The sequence below is a fragment of the Canis aureus genome, chromosome 13 (assembly GCF_053574225.1).
Source record: "Canis aureus isolate CA01 chromosome 13, VMU_Caureus_v.1.0, whole genome shotgun sequence".
NCBI classification, from domain to species: Eukaryota; Metazoa; Chordata; class Mammalia; order Carnivora; family Canidae; genus Canis; species Canis aureus.
The window spans coordinates 49,132,863-49,159,332 of record NC_135623.1 but is presented as its reverse complement, the minus strand read 5'-3'; the positions used below and the strand labels follow the sequence as shown (position 1 = coordinate 49,159,332).

General features: G+C 41.2%; 1 protein-coding gene across 7 annotated transcripts in view; it reads left to right on the top strand.

Moving 5' to 3' along the window:
* GLT8D2 (glycosyltransferase 8 domain containing 2) overlaps window positions 1-26,470 on the top strand; it is a 38,663-nt gene that overhangs the window by 7,914 nt on the left and 4,279 nt on the right. For 5 of the 7 annotated variants that reach the window (XM_077846137.1, XM_077846140.1, XM_077846136.1 and 2 more), the window contains 9 exons: window positions 6,805-6,851; window positions 9,156-9,248; window positions 12,516-12,687; window positions 16,536-16,653; window positions 17,805-17,937; window positions 18,419-18,531; window positions 20,641-20,807; window positions 21,827-21,939; window positions 25,847-26,449. In XM_077846137.1, the coding sequence (XP_077702263.1) occupies window positions 6,833-6,851; window positions 9,156-9,248; window positions 12,516-12,687; window positions 16,536-16,653; window positions 17,805-17,937; window positions 18,419-18,531; window positions 20,641-20,807; window positions 21,827-21,939; window positions 25,847-26,019 (1,101 nt within the window). In that variant the 5' untranslated portion in view covers window positions 6,805-6,832 and the 3' untranslated portion in view covers window positions 26,020-26,449. Of the gene's footprint in view, window positions 1-6,804; window positions 6,852-9,155; window positions 9,249-12,515; window positions 12,688-16,535; window positions 16,654-17,804; window positions 17,938-18,418; window positions 18,532-20,640; window positions 20,808-21,826; window positions 21,940-25,846; window positions 26,450-26,470 lie in introns of those variants that run through there. The other 2 variants (XM_077846141.1, XM_077846142.1) reach the window with 2 other exon arrangements.

Sequence of the window (26,470 nt, the reverse complement as noted above, 5' to 3'; positions counted from 1 at the left end):
TTTCCTAGTCCTCCTTACCTAAACCCATAGCAGACAGGATTAATCAGAGCTCTCCCTTTTTTTTTTTTTTTTACTTTTCTGGGTTTTTGTTTTGTTTTGTTTTGTTTTTAACCAACTCTGGTGATGGCTTTAGATTCTTTCTCAGTTTAGCCATATTGAAAGTCCATACCAACTGATTAGAGTTGGCATGTATAGAATAAAATTTAGGGGCTCTGATTTTTAGAATATTACTCTGGAGTCTTCACGTTTGCCTTTGCTTCCAAGGCAGAGCTAAGTTGCTTAGCCACTGCCAGGTCTTAAAACATTCTTTCCAGATTTGGCCACAGGCCTGAACTCTTTGGCATCTGGTAAAACAGCACCCTGTTTAAGGTCTTCAGGGGCCCATTTTTAAAACTTAACGGACACTTCTCAGGTCCAGACCAATTCTCCACACTCTCCTTTTCTTCATGGGCCGCAGGACCTCAGCCCTCCCTCCTCTGCTCTTTGAAGGTGCCACCAACCTAGAGCCTTGCCTAGGCAACTCCTCTCTCCAACACTGGCTACAAGGCTCTATCTTCCTGTCTTGAGGACAACCCCACGGGCTCTTTAATGGCAAAGGCTTGGCTACATACTGCTGCAGAGAAACCACAGTGCAGAAGTCACTGAGCTTACAAAGGTGCAGGGGACATGGTACCTGGGGCTTCTTATTTTGATGGTTAGAAAAAGGCTGATAAAAAGACCAGAGCCCTTGACTTTTGTTCCTGGAATGGACAGCCTCCCCTCCTAGCCTTTTTCCTGAGTAATGATATGCTGCCCCCTTTCTTCCTGGAACTCAAGAACAGAACTAGAGCCTCTCCTTTTCTTCCTCTCTCACTCATTCAATCCACACCCATTTGTTGAGGCACACAGAGGTGGGCAAGCCACAGTGGACGCAACAGGCACACCCCTAATATTAGAACAGTGTTCTGAGGGCAGGGGTAGGGATGGGGATGGGGGTCAGGGGGGCACCCAGCAGGGTAATCAGGTAAGACCTCCTGGAGGAGGTAATGCCTGAATTGAGTCTTTCATGGAGTCCACGGTTTACTGGGGAGAAAGGGGCAGGGCGGAGGAAGGGTGGTCGAGGCAGAAGGGAATGCACCAACCAAAGTTCAGAGGCAAGAAGCTGTTTCCTCACGTGCAGGAACCATGTTAACCCACAAGGTGCTCTCCCAGGCTCTGCCCAGACGTTCCTGCTTCTCTTGGGCCCAGATCCCTGCCTTTTATTCTCTGGGGTCTTAGGACATCCCCCAGCCGTTCCTGCAGCACATGGCCCTGACTTCCTCCATCAGCTTTCTCTGCAACTCTGGTCCTTCTGCCAAGCCCACACAATCAACTCATATCTCTGGGCTGCGAACTCTTCACGAGCACCTCATCTGTTAGAATGCTTCTGACTGCAAGTACCAGAAACGCTAATTCACAGCAGTTTACATGGAAAATGCCACCATCAGTCATGAGATGAGACTATAACAAGGGAGAGGATGCCAATCAGGTGTGCCAAATCTTTATCCTTTCATTTTTGAAAAGGATTTTATTTATTCCTGAGAGACACAGAGAGAGGCAGATACCGAGGCAGAGGGAGAAGCAGGCTCCCTGCGGGGAGCCCAATGTGGGACTCGATCCCAGGACCCCCGGATCATGCCCTGAGCCGAAGGCAGACACTCAACAACTGAGCCCCCAGATTCCCAAGTTAGCTGAGAGAGTAAAAATTTCATATTTTTAAAAAATTTAATAAAACAGGCTTTCTCTAGGAAGTACACACTTTTCAAGGGCTCCACTCTGGCCTTATATTCTGAAAGCTGCTCAGAAAGTTCTCTCTGAGAATCAGCCTCAGGAATTTCTCTTCTTGACTCCCCGCTGCTGAGCCTCCCAATTAGGTGTGCCATGATCTGTTTCCTGAAGCCTCTTGTTCTGTCGTAAAGGGATTTTCGAGTTAGCAACATGCTGGACAGGGAAAAGATGAGCCACCTTCTCAGATTAGTCAGCACTCTCTGATTCTGGCAAGATCTCAGCAGTCACAGGAACTGAACAGTGAGGGGCAAGCAGACCAAACTTGACTGATGCTCCATCAGCACACAGAGCCATCTGTTAGTTGGAACCTGACTCTCCTGCTTCCTGGGGTAGCCAGATTGGCCCTTCAAGACCTCTAGCACCCTGTGATTAAAGAGCATGGGCTTTGAAGTCAGGGAGCCCTCATTTCGAATCCCTGCTGTGCCATTTAGTTAGCTGTGACTTTGAGCAACTTATTGAACCTCTCTGAGCCACATTTTTCTCATGTGAAGCCTGGAGATGGTAATATATCCACCTGAAAAGTGTAAGAATTAAAGGAAATGATGGACCTGGTCAGCATAGAGCTGGGTGCAAATTAAGTGTGCAATAAATGATGGCTGTCATTATTACCTGGCCCTGCAAACCTCTCCGCATATGTGTACACGATTCTGGCCCTAAGGAATGCATTTGTAAGGACTCTTGTTTGCAAGAAACTGAATGTCATTTCAAAGCAATTTAAGGAAAAAAGGGGAATTGATTGGTTTGACTAATGGGAATGCCCAGGAAAGAGCTGGCATCAGGGATTCAGTCTCAGACCCTTTTGCCCTTCCCCTCACTCTCTCCCATGGTGCTAGATGGACCTTCCTTCGCGGAGTGGGGATGGGGGAGCATGTGGCCAGAGACTATTCTAAGCTTACATCACCATCTCAGAGAGTTAGCTGAATGCATATGATCTAGAATCATAAGAGGATGAAAAGTACCTGAAATCAATATCCGAAGAGTCCTAAGTAACATCTGCTTTGACTTGATTGACTCCCGGATGCAAGAGAAGAAGGGGAGCAGGCAAGTGCATGTGTACGGCCTGGGAAAAATAAAAGGGATGTCGTAGCTGGTTCTTTACAATGAATTAAAGACTTGAACCAAATTCCCCTTGAAGAGTTTCCCAAGATCACTGGCGACAAGCTCTCATAACACTCGGGCATGAGGGAGCTCTGGGGTGCTTTGACACTCGCTTTTCCTGCTTCCTTCGCAAGCGCTGTCTGGCATGCTGCTGGTTTCCTCAGGTTATTATTCCTGTTTGCTGACTGCTGCCTCCAGTCAAATGTGAAGTTTAGAAGTTCCTTTGAAGGACCACAGTGAAGAGGGATCAACTTAATTTTAAAATAAACTTTGGGTTTTCAAGACAAATTGTTACTTATAGCAAATTAACTTTTTTTTTTTTTTTTTTTTTTAATTTTAAGATAAAGAAGTCAGTTTCCAGCTCCTGGGCTGATTGACAAAATGTCACAAAAACAGGAATGAACATGTAAATGTGACAAAATTCAATTTTAGTTTTTCAGACTACACTGAATTTTTAAAATAATCTAAATTATTTTTATAATCTAAATTCTAATCTATTTTTGTAAGCAAAAATTCTAACCACTAAACTTCATCTTTTCATCAAGGGTGCATTTTTAGTCTCTGCTTCTCTTAATGCCACTGCTTATTCTCATGAGTATACAAGGTATTGTAATAAGCATAAAAATTGATTGTAAACTGTGACAACCAGGAAGCAGAGTTATTACAGGTCTTTGAGAAAGAGGTTGTTGGCTTTCTTGGGTTTCAGAGCACAGGTAAAGTACTCCAGAATATTGTGCCAAGATAAGATTTGAATTTGGGGAAATGCTTAGATGAAATTTTGTCATGATGTGTTAGCCATTGTCTTGCCTCTTTAAGCCTGGTGCTACTTGGAGAACATCATGGAATCTTTATTTGATGATACAGCTCACCTTTTAGCCACTGATGGCTGTCCAGAGCTATAATCCTTATAGAAAGCATGAGAGAAAATTCAAAACTTCTATTGAGCTCTCTCTGCTTTCTTTGGAACACACAGTCCTCTAGACTCCAATTCCTTGACAGATTTCAAGTGTTCCTTTGGACACTCTGAAATTGGAATGAAATTTTATTTATTTATAAAATATTATTTATTTATTTACTTATTTATTTATTTGAGAAAGAGCACACATGAGAGACAGAGAACCCACCAGTGGTGGGGAGGGCCAGAGGATGAGGGAGAAGCAGGCTCCCCAATGAGCTGGGAGCCAGATGCAGGGGCTCAATCCTGGGACCCTGGGATCATGACCTGAGCCAAAGGTCCTGAGCTGCTTAACTAACTGAGCCATCTAGGCACCCCTGGAATGAAATTTTAAAGAAAAAAATCAGTTCCGCAGAAAGGACCATCTTCTCAACAAATAGTCCCGGAACAACTGGTTGTCCACATGCTAAAAAATGAACTTTGACATATAACACATGCCATGTACAAAAATTAACTCAAAATGTCAATATAAAATATAAAACTGCAAAAGTCTCAGAAGAAAACAGAGGGGACACTCATCCTGACCTTGGATTAGGTCAACAGCATGATCCACAAAAGGAAAAAAATGAATGAATTTGACATCAAAATTAAAATTTTTTCTTTGCAAAATTCATTGTTAAGAAAATTAAAAGATAAGCCACAACCTGGGGGAAAGTATTTGCAAATCACATATCCAATAAAGGACTTATCCTCAGAATATGTAAAGAACTCTCAAAATTCAAAAATAAAAGCAATGATCCAATAAAAACTAGGCAAAAGATTTAAGCAGAACCTTCACCTTTATATTAGCCAGGGTTTCTCCGAGAAACAGAATCAATGGAAAGCATATTCATGTAGAAGAGATTTTTTATAAGAAATTGGCTCATGTGACTTATGGACTCAAGATCTGCAGGGTAGGACTGCAAACTAGAGACTCAAAAGACAATGGTGTAGCTCCAGTCTGAGAGCCAGGAGTAGTGGTGAGCTCCAGTCTGTAGTCTGGCAAGCTCAAGACCCAGGAAGAACATGTGTTTCATTTGAGTCCAAAGGTAGGAAAAAGTCAATATCCCAGTTCAAAGGCAGGCCAGAGAAATTCTCTCTGACTCAGGGAAAGTTCAGCATTTTTGTTCTATTCAGAACTTCAACTAGTTGGATGTGGCCTACTGACATCAGAGAGGGCAATCTTCTTTACTTAGTCTACCACTTTAATATAATATCATCCAAAAGCATTCTCACAGAAACACCCAGAATAATATTTTACCACATTCTGGGTACTCTATGGCCAAGTTCAAGTTGACACATAAAATTAACCATCACAACCATATACAGATGGCAAATAAACACCAAAAAAAAGACCTTTGTCTTAGTTGCATACTGTCCCCCGTTCTCCATGTCCCACAAGGGGAACATGGCCTCCTTTCCTTGATTTCCCCCAAACACATGGATACATGTCTTCAGATCTGGTGGGGAAGCAGGGTGGAGATAGGGTGGGGATTAGAGGGTGCAGGGCATGACGGAAGACTGGGGACTGAATCTTGGGCATCGCAGTTCTCAGAAGGTCCCTGGGGGCTGTTGGCCACAAGGAAAGAAGTTCTAATGAGCAAGTGGCAGCCCCTACGATGGGTCTTTCTCCTCACATTGTGAGTGCTGACAACCCCAGGATTCCAGCTCATCATTTACTGGGACCCATTTAACTGTTCTGCTCTCATCCCTGCCCACCCCATCCATGCATGGGAAACTGGCTTCAGAAGAACAAAGAACTTTCTCTCTGAGGGGACCTCTGCTAGCAACGAAAGGAGTCATTATGTTTCTTCATTCTTGTATAGTTTACAGGAATCTGAAGGTAATGCAAGGGCCTTGTATTTTAGAGCTTGTTGTGGATGACTTTGAGTGTCTACTCTCCTTTACTATCAGAATTGCTATGGGAATGTTTGAAAACCTTGCTGTGGGGACTTTAATGAAGATAAAAACTGATGGAGGGAGTTGCATGCATGTGAAATAAAATCTATACTCCTTTACAGATAACACAGTTTGTCTCCACTATCATCTGGCCAGTGTCTTCTTTAGTCCAGTCTATTCCAACCACATTGAACTTCTTACAGTACTTAGAATACTCAGAGCTCTTTTTAGCCTCAGGGCCTTTGCACCTGCTGTTTCCTTTGCACTTTCTATTTCCTTCTGCATTCTCCCCACTGGCTCCTGCTCTTCCTTCTAATCAAATGCCACTCATCAGTGAGGTTTTTCCTGATTTCTCCTCCTGAAACACTCCCCAACTCTGTTGATCTTTATCCTAGGACCTCTGTTGTTTCCTTCACATCTACCATAATCTAATTATTTTGTTACATTTTAATATATATTTTCCCACAGGAGTGAAAGCCCCTAGTATGATAGGGCCTGGGACTGATTTGTTCACTGATGCATCCTTATACACAGTGCTGGGCTTTTAGTAGGATCTCAGTTAATACTCATGGAATGAATGATTGACTGTAGTGTAAGGTATAGTTCTGTTTCCACAAGGAGTCCCTGAAGATGTAAAAATTTCCTTGTCAAAGGAATGCAGTTATAATAGCAGAAAATATGCATGGTGTTGATATTTTCGATCAAGGAGATCTTCTTATGTGACATTTCTTTAGTTGGCACCATCTGACTAGCCAACCAAGAAATCTGACAGGGCTCTTTTGGGAGAAGGTAAAAACAAAAACAAAACAAAACAAAACAAAAACCACTGAAGACAAAAGATTACCTGTTGGGGGATGTTTGTGGTTTTTGTACAGCAAGAAAAAATAATTGGAAGAGAGAGCTATACATCCAAGAAATATTTGTTTCCAAGGTTCTAGATTCAAGACAGTAAAGAATGAGTCCACAGTTTGCCACATACCAGACCATCAAAGGCATGGTCCTTAATAATTGTATGATAACTTTTGGGTTGATTCTGTTTTAAACAAATTTTTTTCTTTAATCCGCAGGTCACAGTTTTTGTCAGCGTGAACACACATGGCTTTGTTACGAAAAAGTAAGATTATAGCTTTTAATAATCATGATTATTAAAAATAGATATTTTAAAGGACTGTGATGCTAGGTCTTGGCTTCTTTTTGAAAGCCTCTTTGATTTTTTTAAAGATTTTATTGATTTATTTATTCATGAGAGACACAGAGGGAGAGGCAAAGAAACATGCAGAGAGAGAAGCAGGCTCCCTGCAGGGAGCCGGATGTGGGACTCATCAGGAACTCCAGGATCACACCCTGGGCAGAAGGCAGACGCTCAACCCCTGACCACCCAGGTGTTCCAAGCCTCTTTGATTTTTATGGGTAGTTTTCCCACAGGCAATTCTTGGCATCATCATTTCAGGACGATGCCTGTGGAAAGATGTTTAGTATTTTGTCCAGAGGTGGATTTATCCTGAGAGGGGTCATACATTTCTATAAAACTTGCAAATATAAATTATTTTCCCACTTTAAATAAATATTCATGTTCCTATCTAATTTAGCAGTTGTAATTTTGCGTTCCTGTTCTTAAAGAGTGTCCTTAAATTATATAATCTTCAAATCCCATCAAAACCTGGATTTGCCCTTGATTTTAGATCTAGCAGTTTGTGAATCTGGGAGGGAAACATGGTAACCTAATTGTGTTACTGTTAGCCTCAGGGCAGAGTTGTCTGATGTAGAAAATGGAAAGACAAGATATTCAGCTAGATATGAATTTCAGACTAACTAGGAATAATATTTATTGTAAGTATATCCCAGATATTGCATAAGACATACTAAAAAAAAAAAAAAAAAAGAGAGAGAGAGAGAGAGAGGTGGTAATAGATGTTGAGTTGCTTCCCCAAACTGGCTGTGTCAAGTAAATGTCAATCAGACGTATTGATAAATTATAGGACCTTGTTCTTTATCTTCTATTTTTCTATTTAAACTGAGTCTAATATCCAGTTGTCTCTGGCTGAATCTGAGAATCCAGAAAAGCCGAGAAGAGCTGGATGTCAGCACAGTAGGATCATTGAGTCTCAGGATTTGGCTCTGGAAGACATCCACGGAGACTGACTCCTTTTTACAGATGTGAAGACAAAGGCCTGGGGACCAGAAAATAGATCAATATGAGGCCAATAAATGTAAATATCTTGCACAAAGATAGGAAATGATAATACGTAACAATTGTAATGTGTTTATTTGGCCTACATTGCCTTTGTTAACTCTCAAAACCTCCATGTGAGACAATGATTAATAATACAGTTACAGTCTTCACTGAGCAGATGAGCAAACTGAGGCCCAGAGAGCTTAAGTAACCTGTCCAAAGCCACACAGGTGAGAAGTGTTAGAAACAAGATTTGAATCTCACTTGAAATCCTAGCCCTTTCCTTTCCTACCAACATTTTCCAGACTTCAGGTATTTGTGTTTCATGTAGAACAATGGGGATCTACCTTTTAGAAGGAGGACTAGCATCTCAATTTTTCATCATCTGTTTTTCTTCTGTCCTATGCATGACTTAACTATTTTAAGTTGATTCATTTAAAGAATTATGTGTACTTTATAATAAAAAAGTGTATATCCTTACTGTAAGGATATACACTTTTGTGTATTATGTGTACTGTATAATCTCCTATCATAAAAAGAAGGTGATTATACAAATATGTATGATTAGAACCATGTTATTCAAATCTGGGTAGCTTTTGTTCCCTCCCTGCAATGAAATTAGAACTAATTTCTCATGCTGTGATTTAATGTTACTTAATGTCATGATCACAAGCCTCCTAAGCCATCTCATGTACAATCAGTGGTACATGCTCTCTATTAGGAGAGCACTGTCCTATATCACTCTGTTCCTTAGCAGATCCCAAGAGCAAGCAAGCATCATAGCTCTGGAACAGATGGTCCTGGATACTTAGACCTGGAAAATGTATTGGGTCTTCTGGCTTCTCACTATACAGAATTTTCTGTACATCATCTTTGACCAGTGTTTAAATTAACTGAGAAGGAGCTGTGTTATAAAAGCTAACAACATATACTCTTAAGAAGTACTGGTTCACCATAAACATTAAGTAAATGTTGGCTATTCAAAGTGTTCATGCACAGAGACTGGCTCAAAAGCCACATCATATAGGCATTAATGTTGTAGCCTCTGCCATCAGACTGCCTGGGTGTAGCCCTGGATCCTCCTTAAACTACATCTTTGTATCCTTGAGCATCAACAGCATCCCGCACGCTCTCTGCTGAAAGAGCAGCCCCAACCACCACTCTCTGTTCATATGACTGTTCTAAACTCTTCCCAAATTTCAACTTGAGAAGTTACACTTGAATGTGTTTCTGTTTCCATTTCAGTTAATCAGGTATTGCTGTTCCTTCTGATTGTGACCCTCTGTGGGATCTTGTATAAGAAAGTTCACAGGGAGACTGCGCTCAGGAATGAGACAGGTATGCTAAGTGAAGTAAGCCAGTCACAAAAAGACAAATACTGTGCAATTCTTCTTATATGAGGTACTTAGTTGAAATCATCCAAACGAAGTATAATGGTTGACAGAGGCTGGGGGGAGGGGCAATAGGGAGTTCTTGTTTAATGGGTATAAGTTGCAGTTTTAGGAGTTTATAAAACTCTTTAAGTTTTATAAGAGTTATGGGGATGGACAGTGGCAATAGTTGTACGACAATGTGAATATATTTAATACATTGTGTACTTAAAAATGGTTAAGATGATAAATTTTATGATTTTTTTTACCACAATAAAAAGAATTTTAAAAAAAGAAAGGAGATAAACAAGCATATAATATTAGGTTGGTATACCTAGGACTGTGGTTTAAACGTGTTCCTTTGATTCCTTTCAGTAGCTGGGTTCAGAGATAAGCAACAATTTGGTTGGATCCCAAGGGCCTGCTTGTAGAAAATCCACCCAAGTCCAGTGATGTTCTAGAATGATCAGTGCTACTCAAACTTTAGCACATATGAGAATCACAATTAGGGTTTGTTAAAACAATATACTTGGGCCCACTCTGAGAAATTTTGAATTAGTAGATTTGGGTGAGGCCTGAGAATTTTCATTTCTGATAAGCTCCCAGTAGATGCTGACACTGGTTCTTGGACTATGCTTGGGTTGTCTGCTTTGCATCCATCCTTTGAATTTCTGAATGATTTTGCTTATGAAAATTGCCCTCTCTATCTTTTATCTACTGCTTCATTCCCATCAGTACACCAATAGCCTCAGAATTCTCAACTTACAAAAGATCCTGAATTGACCCTATATCCTCTTCCAGCTGTCCTGAGGAGCCAATTCCCTCCTGAGGGGTGGATTCTTTGACATGGCACCTTTACAACTTCTAACCACACAAAATCAATGCCACAAAAATTAAGAAGTACTGGTAGCATGTATATTATATTATATTATATTATATTATATTATATTATATTATATATTAGGACTTTTAAAAATATTTTATTTATTTATTTAACGGACAGCATGAAAGAGCACAAGCAGGGGGAGAAACAGAGGGAGAGGGAGAAGCAGCCTGCCCGCTGAGCAGGAAGCCTGATGTGGGGCTCCAACCCAGGACTCCAGGATGACAACCTGAGCCCAAGGCAGACACTTAACCAACTGAGCCACCCAGGAGCCCCAATAAAGATTTTATTTTTAAGTCCAGCAGGGGGCTCAAACTCACAACCCTGAAATCAGTGGTCACCTACTCCTCCAACTGAGCCAGCCAGATGCCCCTGTTTTTAAATAATTTACTTTTTATATTAATCAAACAAAATACATTTATGGAAAATGCAGAAGATAAAAATATCACCTGTTGCTCTATCAGCCAAAGACAAATACAGTTAATATTTTGGTGCCCTACATACATTCATTTCCCACTTTTTTTTCTTAAGCCAGCTTAGGCTTTGGACAAACATCAGTGAAAAAAACAATGTCCCTGTTCTCACAATGCTGACTTATCTTAGGATTTAAAAAATCATAAAAAAAAAAGTTAAAAACATGTATAATCTGGTCTAAATGAACATAAGGAGCATCTAGAAAGAGAATGATTCCACTTAAAGATGTGTATACAAATGTTGCTAGGGCATTATTCTTTGTAGCTGCAAACTGGAAACAATCCACATGGGAATCCACTATTGAGTAGATAAAATGTAATGTATTGACTCAGTGGAGTCCTTTTCAACAGTGAAAAGGAACACAATATTACAGCTCCCCTATGGACAAACCTCACAGAGATGATGCTACATGAAAGAAGCCACACCTGAAAACTCACATATATTATACAATTCCATGTATAGAAATTTCTAGAAAAGAGGCAACAGTGAAGCATCTGCCTTCAGTTCAGGTCATGATCCCCGAGTCCTGGAATTGAGTCCCACATCGGGCACACTGCTCAGCAGGGAGTCTCCTTCTCCCCCTGCCTGTATGTTCTCTCTCTCTCTTCAAATAAATAAATAAAATCTTTTTTTTTTTTTTTTAAAGGAGATTTCTAGAAAACGTAAATCTACAGAGACAGAGAAGAGTGCAGTAGTTGCCTGGGGCTGGGAGCAGGAGTGGACTGACTGCAACCCAGTTTAAGGAACCTTTGCAGGGAGGTGGAGATGTTCTAAAATGGGATTGTGGTGATTGATGGTTGTGCAACTCTATCACTTTACGAAAAATCATGGAACTGTATACCTACAGTAGGAAATCTTAAGAAATTTCCAAACTTCCCAAATTTTTAAGAAGTCTGTATTAGTGGGCCTGGGCTGCCTTAACAAAATACCACAGACTAGGTGGCCTAAACAGAAGAAATTTATTTTCTCATAGCTCTTGGAGGCTGCAAGTCCAAGACCCAGGTGTTGGCAGCCTTGGTTTCTCCCAAGACTTCCCTTGTAGGCTCATAGTTCTCCCCATGCCCTCAGATGACCTCTCCTGCGTGTTCACAGCCTTGGTGTCCCTGCCACCTCCTAGAAGGTCACTAGCCCTCCTGGGCTCAGTCCCCACCCTCATGGCCTCATCGTGTGCTTCTGTTGGTCAAATCTTGATCACACAGACTTGCAAGGGAGTCTGCAACAATAGTCTTCATTGTTGGCTATGTGCCAGCTGAAATTCCAATGCTCTATTTCTTTAAAAAAAAAAAAAAGATTTTTTTTTTTAATTTGAGAGGGAGGTAGTGAGAGAGAGAGAGAGAGTGAGAGCATGCAGGGGGAGCAGCAGAGGCAGAGGGAGAAGCAGGCTCCCCACTGAGAAGAGGACCTGATATATACATCCCAGGACCACAGCCTGAGCTCAAGGCAGATTCTTCACTGACTGAGGCCCCCGGGCGCCCCTTCAATGTTCTGTTTCTTTCTTTCTTTTTTTAAAAATGCATTTTATTTTTTTAAAATTTTTTTAAAGATTTTATTTATTTATTTATTTATGAGAGACACAGAAAAAGAGAGAGGCAGAGACACAGGCAGAGGGAGAAGCAGGCTCCATGCAGGGAGCCCGACGTGGGATTCGATCCAGGGTCTCCAGGATCAGGTCCTGGGCTGAAGGCGGTGCTAAACCGCTGAGCCACCGGGGCTGCCCCAATGTTCTATTTCTGAGAGAAGAGGAGACTGGATGTTGGAGAACAATCGGCAGTCTCTTGCGCACTATGCTCTCTTCCCCTAGGAGGGTGGAAGACAGCTTAATATGGCCCTACTATGAAATTCCTTCGTGTTCTAAGACAATAGATTTGGTGTTTCCAGATGATGACTCTGAGCCTCCTGAGGAGATGGAGGAGGAGATTCCTGTGGTGATTTGTGCCGCGGCAGGGAGAATGGGTGCTGCCATGGCTGCTATCAACAGCATCTACAGCAACACCGACGCCAACATTCTCTTCTATGTGGTTGGACTCCGGAATACTCTGTCTCGAATCCGGTAATTCGTGTGCTATAGACTTTGGCGTTTCCTACATTTCACCTTTTTTTTATCTTTCCTTAATGGAGTTCCCTATGTTTTGGGTTTGATAAATGTCATTAATGAATTAACGAGGGCATGACCTAAGGTCTGCTTGGTGACCTGATGGATGTGTTGCCTAGCTAAGGAGGTTTCAGCAAAGCCTTGTTATTCTACTAGAGCAATGCATCATGCTGCCAAAGTGAACTGCCTAATGAATTAAAGAATTGCGGCCCTTAGGCAGGTTATGTGGAAGTCTTTCTAAAATGCTTTCTCTTTTCTCTGCCTTCTTAATTTGGGAGGATATCAATATAATAGCATTTTAATAGGATCCAGAATCATCACTAATTAAAATTTTTGAACCACTAAGCAATCTCTTTCCTATCATACAACATGCTAAAAAAATAAGTTGGAAATAGATTTAGAAGAAATAAACAGAAAATCAAAATTTAAAGTAAAGTATTATAAAAATGTGGGATAATTATATAATATTGCTATGGACAACGACTGTGAGTCCAAATATCATGAGGAAAAAATGGACAGATTTAACTGCGTAACAGTTAAAAACTTTTACTTATTTGTTTGTTTATTTACTTTTTGGGGGTGTTGGAATTCGCAGACAAGGGATTTAATTATTTATTTACTTGAGAAATGAACCCAAGAGCAGGCAGAGGGAGAGGGGCAAGCAGATTCTCTGCTGAGCAGGGAGCCCGATATGGGGCTAGATCCCAGGACCCCGGGATTGTGACCTGAACTGAAGGCAGACACTTAACCTACTGAGCCACCCAAGTGCCTCCAAAAACTTTTAAATGATGAAAAATACTGTAAGTGAAAGTAATCATACGATAAACTAGACAAAATATTTTCAACATGTATTATAAATGAAGGATTACTACCCAAAGTATATAAAGAATTCTTACAAAAAAATTTTAAACATACAAGCATCTAGTAGAAAAATGAGGATAGAATACAGACAATTCACAGAAGAAAAAAATACAAATGGTCGACAAACATGAAAAGGTATTCTGTGTTACTAATAGAGAAATTCAAGTTAAAATGACAATGACATATAATTTTTCACTCATTGAAATGGTAAAAATTAAATAGGACAACAATATCCAGTGCAGAAAAATGGGCATGCGTATTCTTTTTCTAAACAATGTCTAGGGACGCCTGGGTGGCTCGGTGGTTGAGCCTTTGGCTCAGGGCATGACTCTGGGGTCCTGGGATTGAGTCCCACATAGGGTTCCCTGCAAGGAGCCTGTTTCTTCCTCTGCCTATGTCTCTGCCTCTCTCTCCATGTCTGCCATGAATAAATAAATAAAATCTTTAAGAAAAAAACAATGTACACTTTATAAATTGGGAAAGCATTTTGAGAGGGCAATATGGCAATGTCTAATAAAATTTTACATACTAGAACTGGTGTGGCCACTGTGGAAGACAGTATGGAGGTTCCTTAAAAAGTTTAAAATAGAACTACCCCACAGTTCAGTAATTGCACTACTGGGTATTTACCTCCAAAATCCAAAACACTAATTCAAAGGATACATGTACCCCAGCATTTATAGCAGCATTATCTACAACAGCCAAACTATGGAAACAGCCCAAATATCCATTGATAGATGAATGCATAAAGAATACGTGGCATATATATGTAGAGTGGAATATTAGCCATAAAAAATAATGAAATCTTGCCATTTGCAATGACATGGATGGACCTAGAGGGTATGATGCTAAGTGAAATGAGTCAATCAGAGAAAGACAAATACCATAGGATTTCACTCCTATATGGAGGGTAAGAAACAAAAAACAAGCAAAGGAAAAAAGAGAGACACCAAGAAACAGACTTTTAACTATAGAGAATAAAGTGTTGGTTACCTAAGAGTAAAATCTTAAAAAAAAAAAAAAGGCCCAAACTATAAATGTGTACATGTACATATATATGTTTCTATAAAGAAAAAGACCCCAAAGATCTCCATGTATTAACAGTGACTATCTCTGGGGAGGATGGAGGGATTGGAGAGAGCAGTGATGAAAGGTATAGTTCAGGGTATTTCAAGTATTATTTCCTTTATTCCAAAGGAGAATGGGGGCACCTGGGTGGCTCAGCTGGTCAAGCATCTGACTCTTGGTTTCAGTTCAGGTCTTGATCTCAGGATCATGATTTCAAGCTCCATGTTGGGCTGCACACTGGGCACGAAGCCTACTTTAAAAAAAAAGTTAAGAAAGAATTTATTTGTCTTAAGTTTATTTATTTTAGTAATCTCTACACCCAATGTAGGGATTGAACTCATGACTCCCAAATCAAGACTTGCATGCTCTTCCAAATGAGCTGGTGAGGCTCCCCGAGAATGTGTTCACGTATGACTTAAAAATAGCACTGTTAAGAGGTACTGACTATGGAAGACGCTCACTCCTAATCTAAATGGTCCTTGGCTCCCATGGATACATTCTAGATTTTCTGTATCATTTCTCACTCTTCTTATCATTTATTGTTGCAGATTGTTCATTTAGCTTGCTGTTACTGTAATTATCTGTGGGTATGAAACACCAAGATAACCAAACCCCAAAGGGTGGCATGTGTGTAATATGTTCTGAGCAAGGGTTTGTACTGGAACAAAAGGCATGAGCTCCAGGGCTTGATGACATCTGAGCAAGGACAGTCTCCCAGCCCTTGGTGGTGGTGTAGCCCCCGGTTCGAATTATTAAGATTTTAAAAACCCTCTTGTCATTGAAGTATAATAATAAAAAAAAAAAACAGAAAATTACATAAATCCTGTGTACAGATTAGTGAATCATCACAAGGTAAACATAACCAGGTAACAACTCCCACCCACATGGTATGGTCAGTCTTTTTAGGTTTGCCATTCCAGCGAGTGTCCAAGGCTATCTCATTGTAGCTTAACTTGAGATTCCTTTATTTCCAATTAGTTTGAGCCCTGTTTTTTACATATTTCTTGGCCACTTAGATGTGCAAGCTTGAGTCTCTTGCCAGTTTTTCAGTTGGATTGTCTTTTTCATATTGACATGACTTCTCCCCACATACAGATTTATTGAGATATAACTAATATATAACATTGTATAAATGACTTGCTTTTATAGTTCAAATTTTGTAGATCTAAATTTTGTTCAGAAGATTGACTCTTGTCGATTTTTGAGCAACAACAAATGCTACCATGTATGGCTTTAGTCATTGGCAATTTTGAAATAATTTCTACCAAGAATTGTATTATGAATTGAATTAAAGATAGTCACAAATTGTTTAAGACTGAGCAGACATAAGAGGAGAGGGCAGAGAGAGGAAGGAAGATGAGATGAGAAGTGAGGACAGGAGGGGAACACAGAGGCAGAAGCAAATCATCTTTGGAGTCCAACACAGCAGAGTAAGGACGTTTCCATCAAGCAGAAGATTCAGAACATCGTGCTTCATAGCTGGACAGATCTGTTGGCCCGGGGCAAACATAGACCAGCGGCCACAGATGCAGCTTTAGAAAGAAGAAACACTTTTTGTTCTTTCAGTTTCCTGTGGAGATTATGTGGATCTGGGGAGATATTTGGTTATTACTATTTTGCTTCATTTCCTTTGCAGAGTTATGTGACTTAAAGGGGAAAAAAAGAGGAAAGATTCGAAGCCAGACCAGATGGGGGGAAAAATCAGAAGGATTTATAGACTAAACTCTACTAAGGCTATACGCATTTTATTTTTAACTTTCTAAGAAGCAGCAGATTGACTCTGAGGCAATAGGCAAGTTGAGGAAAGGTTGGAGGTGTATACTAGAGGCATTTTTGTGTTGTTGTGTTTTTTGTTTTCTTTTTTGTCATGTCTTTAGAAAATGGATTGAACATTCTAAACTAAGAGAAATAAACTTTAAAATCGTGGAATTCAACCCTGTAGTCCTCAAAGGGAAGATCAGACCAGACTCGTCAAGGCCTGAATTGCTCCAGCCTGTGAGTAGGAAACACGCATATGCTGAGGACAGTCTTTGGTGAGACCCTTGCTCAGGGGAAAGCACTATGCACATGGAATATTTCTGAAGCAGTGTTAGATCTCCACGAAGCTCTGCTTATTTATAATTTATAAGCCACCTGCTCCAGAAGGATTTAAGATGGTTTAGCTAAACATAATGAAGCTATTAAAGAAGAAATGAAGCCTAAGAAAATGTAGGATGTGTTTGTGTGTGTGAATATGCCTGTAGGGGTTGGGGGTCGGGGCCAAATGGTGGGGCCAGGAGAAAATATTCCCAACCCACAGGGTGCTGTGTGCATTGCAGTTGAACATTAAACTTAGCCCAGCGTATCCCAGCAGCTAAGGGAAAAACAATCTATCTAACTATATGATGGATTCCATATCTCGTAGGATCAACTGAGATAATACCTTCAGGAGACACCCACTTTTACCCTAGCATTGGGAATCTTAAGGTATTTTACTGCAAGAGTTCTTATAAAAGGGACTCTTTCTTGTATAAAGAGTAGTGTTGATGGCAGGGTTACCGAAAATGCAGCCACCTTCTAATTGTTACTGAAATCTATCCTTGAAAATTTACTGAATTCTAAGCCCTCTGATGATATGATCTTTTCCTAATTCCTTGTATTTATTATCAGAGTGTGAGCTGAGTTGGGATTTTGGATTAAGTGATATGCCTAATAAAACTATGACTCCCACCCTCAGCTCATGTTTGTCTGATTTTCTGGTCCAAGGAGCTAAGAGTTTGAGTTTGTGGTTGGGACCCCCGTGCCCACGTGTGTGATTTAGTTGACAATAGTCAAATTACTAGTGTAGAGGAGGGCAGGCGATTTGTGGCCTTAAAAGATGCCTCTGTGATTCCCACTCTAGCAGTTTGCAGAGGTGCAAGGGTCATGCCATGGTCTCGGCAGCTGAGGGCTTCGATCTAGGAGAGCACTGATCTGCCGGCGCCGGTTGCCACCCCAGGTCCACTAACTGGGCACCAGGAGGCTGCAGTGAGATGTCTGCTGCCCGTTTTATGTAGCTCCATACCTGGAGTTGAGCGGAGGCTGTGGTCAGGGCCACGCCTCCAGCAGGAGAAGACACGGAGCCACCTGTCTCTTCCCCACCGTTGCCTCTTTTGTTGTTTTAACAGCTGAATTTTGTTCGATTTTATCTCCCTCTGCTTATTCATCAACATGAGAAAGTCATCTATTTGGACGATGACGTAATTGTGCAAGGTATACTCGCCGACTGCCAAGAACACTCGGAAAAGGAGCAGCTGATAAGTAGAATAACCATCTCCTTCATTTTCCAAATAGCTCAATGCCCAGTGTTTTTGACTGTGTATTCAAGTTGGGAGAATAGTATCGTTAGAAGTTTAGGAATATTTTGATAATGGGGGTTGGTACCCACTTCCCTATAGATTCCGGCTGACTTTCTGAGAGCTACTCTGTCGAAGTCGGCAGTAAATCACTTAGTAGCCTCCTTTTCCCGGCAGCTAAGTGTGGGTGTTTAAGTGATGCTTTCTGTCTGCCACGTGCAAACAGGTGAGCCCCAGTCAGGCCCGCTGGATGCCAAGCTGAGCTTATTTTCAAGTGGCTTTCTGGACAGACAAGCTATGTTATTAAGTAAATGACCAGGCCGCTTGAAAGTCAAATCATGTACTTTTCTTCCTGGGCTAATCAGGGACTGTTTGATGTCCTAAGGCTCCATGTGACTCTAAAACAAATGCTGTAATATTTTAACCACTGATGTTTCTAAATCCAGGTGATATCCAAGAACTCTACGACACCACCTTGGCCCTGGGCCACGCAGCAGCTTTCTCCGATGACTGTGATTTGCCCTCCGCTCAGGACATGAACAGATTTGTGGGGCTGCAGGTGGGCTCGTTGCTTCCAGGCCCTGCCCGGCCCTGCTGCTCCCACCCCTTCCCTTCCCCAGGGCTCAGTCATCCAATCGGGACTGCAGGAGGCAGGAAGCACAGCCCCTGATGATTGTTCAGGATGTAGGTGGCCCGAACCACACTCCCTGTCCCAGATGGAGTTTCCTATGAGAGACTCCTTGAACTTTTGGTTCTGTTTCTGAGTTGTGATCATTGCTTCCCTCCCCACCCCCTCTCAATAGAGGAAAGTACTGATTTTCCTCAATGGTAAAGAGCTCCTTACCCCGGTGGAAATGAGGAAAGTCGAACCTACATGGAGTACGGAAACCAAAAGGATGGCTTTAAAGACAAGGTGCTGTTAAGAATCAAATGCTGTTCTCCACAAAAAGTTCCAGGAAATAATTTTTTTTTTTAAAGATTTTATTTATTTATTCATGATAGTCACACAGAGAGAGAGAGACAGAGAGGCAGAGACACAGGCAGAGGGAGAAGCAGGCTCCATGCAGGGAGCCCGACGTGGGATTCGATCCCGGGTCTCCAGGATCGTGCCCTGGGCCAAAGGCAGGCGCCAAACCGCTGCGCCACCCAGGGATCCCAGGAAATAATTTTATGTGTGTCACAATGAGATGTGACACTTTGAGGCCTAGGCTTTCAGGCCAGACCCGACTTGGTCAAAAGCTCGGCTCTGTCATTTAGTTGGTTTGTAACCCCGGGCAAGTTACTTACCAATCAGCTTCTCCCTCAGTTTCCAGTAGAGGCAATAAGAGCACTTCCCTTGTAGAGTCATTGTGAGAATTAAGTTAGTTAATACATGTAAAGTTACTCTGTGCAATTATGAGCTAATGTGTGCAGAGTTCCTAGGACAGAGCCTGGTGCACAGAAAGTGCTCAGGTGTCTCCATTATTTCCATGTTACATTTGAGCATCACACGGAGGTGGGTAGGACAGCCTGGGGTGGGGGGTGGGGGGCAAACAATATGTCACATCCATTCAGCAACTCCCTATGTGCTTACTGTGGCCTGACGCGGTCTTAGGTGCCAGTGATACAGTGAACAAAACTAAAATTACTGCAATTGTATAGCTTACATGTTAGTGGGAAGAGACCGTCAGTAAACAAATTATTTAACAGAGGATCAGGGTGGGGCTGCAGTTTAAATTGGGTGATCAGGAAGGCTCACTGAGGTGGTCACTGAGCCTGACACTAAAGGAACTTAGGGAACCACCTCAGCAGGTATTTAGGGGAAACACATTCCAAGAGGAGGTAACAGCAAATTCAAAGATCCTGAAGCAGGAGTGGGTCTTTCTTGTATTGGAAAACTGGGGGGCCAGTGTGGCAGAGGAAGCCAGGGAGAGACCAGGTGTAAGAAAGGTAATGGCGGTGGGGGCAGATGGCATAGGACATGGGAAACTTAGAAACTCTGGCTTTTACTCTGAGATGGGAAGCCACTGGAGAGGGTTTGAGCAGATGAGTAACATAGAGACAAAGTTGAAAAGGGTGGAAGCAGGAACAATTCAGGAGGAGTTGCAGAAATCCTGAGTGGTAATTATGGCTTGAACTGGGAGGGCAGCAGCGTGGGCAGTGGTTGGCCTATGATATGTTGTGGAAGACAAGACCAACAGGGCTTGTTGACGGATGTGGATGAAATGTGAGTGAGAAGGAGCCATGGATGACCTCATGACCCTGGGTTTTTTGCCTAAGTATCTGGAGTTGCTAGGAACGAAGGTGGGGGCAGGTTGTAGGGAAGCAGGTTTGGGACAGGATTGGGATCAGTTTGGGGTTGTAAGGGGAGCTGCCTTAATTAAGGCTCCAGGAGACAGAGTTGGCAGAGGTAGCAGGAGTCGGCCACCCAGAGGAGAGGCCAGGGCTGCCTACCTGGACAGTGTTTCAAGCCATGAACTGGATGAGGCTGTCTAGGGAGTTAGTGCTACAGACCAGGCGGGGGCACTGCCTTTGGAGGCTAAGGAAGGAGAAAAGCAGCCAGGGACACTAGGAAGTGGCTAGTGACACAGCAGGAGACCCAGAAATTCTAGGCAGTGGTTTCAAGAAGATGATTATGTTCCAGAAATCAAAGATTTGTTAGTCAAAAGCATATCCTGTTCCTTTATAGAACACGTACATGGGCTACCTAGACTACAGGAAGAAGGCGATAAAGGACCTTGGCATAAGCCCCAGCACTTGCTCCTTCAATCCGGGTGTGATTGTGGCCAACATGACAGAATGGAAGCACCAGCGCATCACCAAACAGCTGGAGAAATGGATGCAAAAGAATGTGGAGTATGTGTAAACCTCTCTGCCCTTCTCCATGCTTGGCAACAGAACTATTCAATTAATTTTCTGTGCATAACTCAGGGGTTTGAAGTATTTCACAGACTTAGATCAGAATCTTAGATCAGATTCTCTTGCAGAACTGATGAGAAAGAATGGAGACATGAAAATCTAGTCTCAAATGATATGTAAACGGAAGCGAGATCCTGCAGAATCTTATACAAACGTTTTTCTAATGAATAACGCAATTTTAAGTCTTCTCCCAGAAGCCTAGTGAAGCTTCTCTACTGAAAATAATTTATCTCAGTCAAGTTTCTCTTTCTTACATAGATTTTTTTTTAAGATTTTATTTATTTATTCATGAGTGACAGAGAGAGAGGCAGAGACACAGGCAGAGGGAGAAGCAGGCTCCATGCAGGGAGCCCGACGTGGGACTCAATCCCGGGGCCCCAGGATCACACCCTGGGCTGAAGGCGGCGCTAAACCGCTGAGCCACCCAGGCTGTCCCATAGACTTGTTTTTAAGAATTATTTTATAAACTCAACTTTTTTTTGGAAGGTTGAATTTTAAAAAATCATTTTTCATTATTGAAATTTTAAAATAGAGAAAAATAACCCTCTAACACAACCACTATTATCATGTCATTGTTATTTCCTATTCATCTTTTATCAGGATATTTTAAATATCATTATCACCTTGAATTTATGAGTGAAGTTTTTCTACATAATATAGGATCAGAATTTGATCTTCTTCTGTATTTGACATTAAAAATACTGAAAATTTTTAAAAATGCTGAAAATTAAAATGGCAAAATGTTATGCTGAGCTTAGGGTGAATTATATGGGAATTCATGGTATTCTTACAATTTTGTGTAAGTCTGACAATTTTCAAAATATAAAGTTGAGAGAAAAATGAAAAACTATGATCTTTTTATATAGTGAGAGACTAACATCTTTCAAGAGTAGTAATTTCTACTTTATCTAGTCTGTGTGGTTTGAGGCCAAATGTTTTTCTATTCCATTTCTTAGGGAAAATCTCTACAGCAGCTCCCTGGGAGGAGGGGTGGCCACCTCCCCCATGCTGATTGTGTTTCATGGGAAATACTCCGCAATCAACCCCCTGTGGCACATAAGGCACCTGGGTAAGTATCATAGACAACACAGCTGTGCATTTTATAGATCTTTGAGCACCAAACTGCTAGGGCATCAACTTCCTCAATTCGGGTCCTCCAGGTGATCTTGGAGGTCATCTCAGACACATTATTTAACCTTCATTGTTCACATTCTACAAATGCAATTGCTAAAAAGGGCCTAAGAGGGGACGCTTGGGTGGCTCCATGGTTGAGCATCTGCCTTCGGGTCAGGACGTGACCCTGGGGTCCTGCGATTGAGTCCCACATCAGGCTCTTCGTAGGGAACCTCCTTCTCCCTCTGCCTGTGTCTCTACCTCTCTCTGGGTCTCTCATGAATAAATAAATAAAATCTGTTTTAAAAAATAAATAAAAGATTTTATTTATTCATGAGAGACCCAGAGAGAGAGGCAGAGACACAGGCAGAGGGAGAAACAGGCTTTATGCAGGGAGCCTGATGTGGGACTCGATTCCTGGTCCCCAGGGTTGCACCCTGGGCCAAAGGTGGCGCTAAACCACTGAGCCACCTGGGCTGCCCAAATGAAATATTTTAAAAAATGAAAAAGGGCCTGAGAGGTGTTTCTAGGAATTCATGAGAAGCCATTAGACTCATGCTTAGCATATAGCATGTGCTCCATAATCATTACCTATTGTTAAAATAGAACTTTCACTGTCAAAACTTTTTCACTCAGCTTTATTGCCCTCTTGCAGTAGCCAGCAAGGCGAAACCAAATTAGCATGATGGTTTATGATGCATTTAGATGGCTCGCAACTTTTCTTTTAAAAAGTTATTTCCGGACCGTATACCATGTGAGTCTTTTATTCACACTGTTCATTATAGGAGTGCAATGCCCTATGATATGGACTGGAATCGCAACTCTTATTACCTAAGTTGGGCAAATTATTCAACCTTTCTTTGCCTTAGTTTCTCCATTTGTAAACTGAAGCTAATAGAACCTTATAAAGTTTTTATAAGGAATAAATTACCTACTGCATGTAAATTGCTGAGCACAGAGCCTCATGCAGAAGACAGTCACATTCATTCAAACACATGACCACAACCCCATAGCCACAAGCACTGGGCCAGACCTGTTTAGAAATTGGAAAGGTTTTGAATTTTAAAAAAGGTAATGCGATGCATACATTTATGTGATGCAATACGCTGAGTGGGATCTAGGTTTTGCTACTAAAAAAGTTAGTAAAAATTGTTTTCTGACATTTGGGGATTTTAGAATTGGAGACAATGGCTTATGGATGTATATTTACTAAAAATACCTTCCACACTGTCAAGAACTGAGCTCAGTTCTGGCGAAAAAGGTGATTACTCTTTCTAATTCTCAGAACAACCTGCAAGGTGGTTGTGTTCCTTACTCTCCTTTTAAAAGAAGGGACATGGGATCCCTGGGTGGCACAGCGGTTTAGCGCCTGCCTTTGGCCCAGGGCATGATCCTGGAGACCCGGGATCGAATCCCACATCGGGCTCCCGGTGCATGGAGCCTGCTTCTCCCTCTGCCTAGGTCTATGCCTCTCTCTCTCTCTCTCTCTCTGTGTGTGTGACTATCATAAATAAATAAATAAATAAATAAATAAATAAATAAATAAATAAAAGAAGGGACACATAAAACTATAGAAGCTGGGTTCCTGGGTCTCCTCTTAAGGATTCTGTATAGATTTGCTTCTGCCTCATTATCGGAATCTTCGATATTCCTGAGCATCTGTATGCACACAGGAGCAACACAGGGGAGCTAAGGACACGAGTGTTCCATCTGGTTTGATTTATAATAATGTTGAGTTCACTGTTAAGTCAAATATCAATGTTTCCATGTAATGAATGTGCAGAAAATCCCATCAAAGTTGTAGGTCTATAAGGATGGTTGTGTAGGAATAGTTACGCGTAGTTTACACTGATAAGGTTAGAACACTCCATGGCCTTGGAATAGAGTCACAATCACATTTTATGAAATATCTCACTCGGAAGAAGGGACAGAATCTTCCTAAGGGAAAGAAGTGATTTTTCTTTTAAGCAGAGTCTACATCTATGCTAAAGGTTCTGGAATCAGCAAAGTCAGCAAAGTAAAGCTACACAGAAATCATTTGAAAAATGATTCAGTTTTAGTGTGTTTTGGAAGCAGAAACCAATGTGACACTAAAGGGTATTAAGTTTAGGTTCAAGCAGAAGGTCTTAAGATTTTAAGAATTTAGGATATATATTTAGCTAAAAGCAAATTCTACTTCCATATGGAGTCCTCCAATAAGGGGCAGAGAGATGATCTCCCACAGAATCAAGACTCTAAGGTGTTTCTTCCCAAATGAGCATTTCCTTTGTAGTCTTTGGAAGTTGGTAATCATTCCAATTATGTTACCATAGCCTGAAACACCTAAATCCTCTTCTGCAACTGCCTTCACAGCTGTTTATGAATAATAGAAGACAGATTTTTTTTTCTTGCATATGTTAAGCTGGAATAACACAACTCCAGCTATTTACCCTCTCTTAAGGGATTTTCAGTGTTTTTTAATTTTTTTAATTTTTAACTTTCTTTTATTTATGATAGAGAGAGAGAGAGAGAAAGAGGGAGAGAAAGAGGCAGAGACATAGGCAGAGGGAGAAGCAGGTTCCATGCACCGGGAGCCTCACGTGGGATTCGATCCCGGGTCTCCAGGATCGCGCCCTGGGCCAAAGGTAGGCGCCAAACCGCTGCGCCACCCAGGGATCCCAGTGTTGTTTTTTATTTAAAGATTTTTTTATTTTGTAAAGATTTTATTTATTTATTCATGAGAGACACACAGAGAGAGGCAAACACACAGGCAGAGGGAGCCCGTTGAGGTACTCGATCCCAGGACCCCAGGATCACACCGCGGGCTGAAGGCAGGCGTTAAACTGCTGAGCCACCCAGGGATCCCCTAAAAATTTTATTTATTGATGAGAGACAGAGAGAGGCAGAGACAGAGACAGAGGGAGAAGCAGTTTCCATGTAGGGAGCCTGATGTGGGACTCGATCCCAGGACATCGGGATCACGCTCTGAGCTGAAGGCAGAGGCTCAGCCACTGAGCCACCTAAGCATCCCAAGGGATTTTCAGTTTTAAAAATATATCAAATTCTTTCATAGAAAATGTTAACACCATAGAGAATTCAAAAAAAAATTACATTTGCAAGATCTTAATGTACTTCTGGAAGATATATTCTAAAAATACTCTAACCAATGGCAATATCAGGGTAAACACACCATTTCTAAGTGACTCCTTATGAGGGTAATATCCAAATGGGGATAGTTTTGTGTTAAGAAGTGAATCTTATTCCTCCATCACATTTCATATGGTAAAAACAAGATCATTATAGAAAGATGTTGCCATACTAAGGAGGGGAAATGTAGAGAAACAAGAACGCCTATAAACTCTTGGTGGGAGGAAACCTGATATAAGTTCTCCTGGGGATAATCTGGCAATCTCTTACCAAAAATGTGAGGCATACACCCTTCAATTGAGGGATTCCACCTACAAGACTTTACCCTACAGATGTATCTGTGGACACGCACAAGATATGCACAGAAGACTGTGCAGTGTTCACTGACGTTTGTGAAGGGAAAGAAACCTAGATATCCTCAATAAAGAACTCACTAAAGAAATACAAATAACTATATATCCATTGTCATTAAACAGTCATTAAAAATAATTCAGCAACTCTGCATGTGCCACATCCCCGAACCCCCACACACTCATACAGGTAGAGTATTACTGGAAGGATTTCATAAGAAACTCTTGTAACAGCGGTTATTTTGGCGATTTAGAGTAGGTGGTAAATCTTTCCTTGTATACTCTTTGATTTGCTTAATTTTTTAAATAATGGATTTGCATTCAATTTTCAATATAAAAATCTTACTTTCTAACAAGTCTATTATTTTCTTCTAAACACAAATGAAGGCTGGAATCCAGATACCAGATATTCAGAGCATTTTCTGCAGGAAGCAAAATTACTCCACTGGAATGGAAGACATAAACCTTGGGACTTCCCTAGTGTTCACAACGACTTATGGGAAAGCTGGTTTGTTCCTGACCCTGCAGGGATATTTAAACTCCATCACCACAATAGCTGATATGACTTGACATTTCAAGTATTTCCTATATAAAAATGTGGAATTGTGCATTCGCAGCCCTCTTATTTCATTGTTCTTATGACTAGCACTTTCAGTACAGATGATTCACAATGTACAACACAAAGTCTACTGTGTGCCAATGGTACTCCAGATCACAGAGGCACGGACCCCATACGTATAGGTGGCAACTATGGAAGTAAGATGATGTGCCTGAGATATAGTTAGAAGGAAATGTTTAGGTTTCAGCAATTTGCTTAACTCTGAATGACAACTTGTATTCACAATTTAAAAAAATTCCTAAATGTGTTTTTTCACATGTAGGTATTTTTTAACAGGCTGCCAGTCTTTTTTTTTTTATCTTTTATAAAATACTATTTCATTTAAAACATGAATGTCTGAAAAAATAAAATATTTACAGATTTTCTAATGATTTTCAGTATATATGTTATTC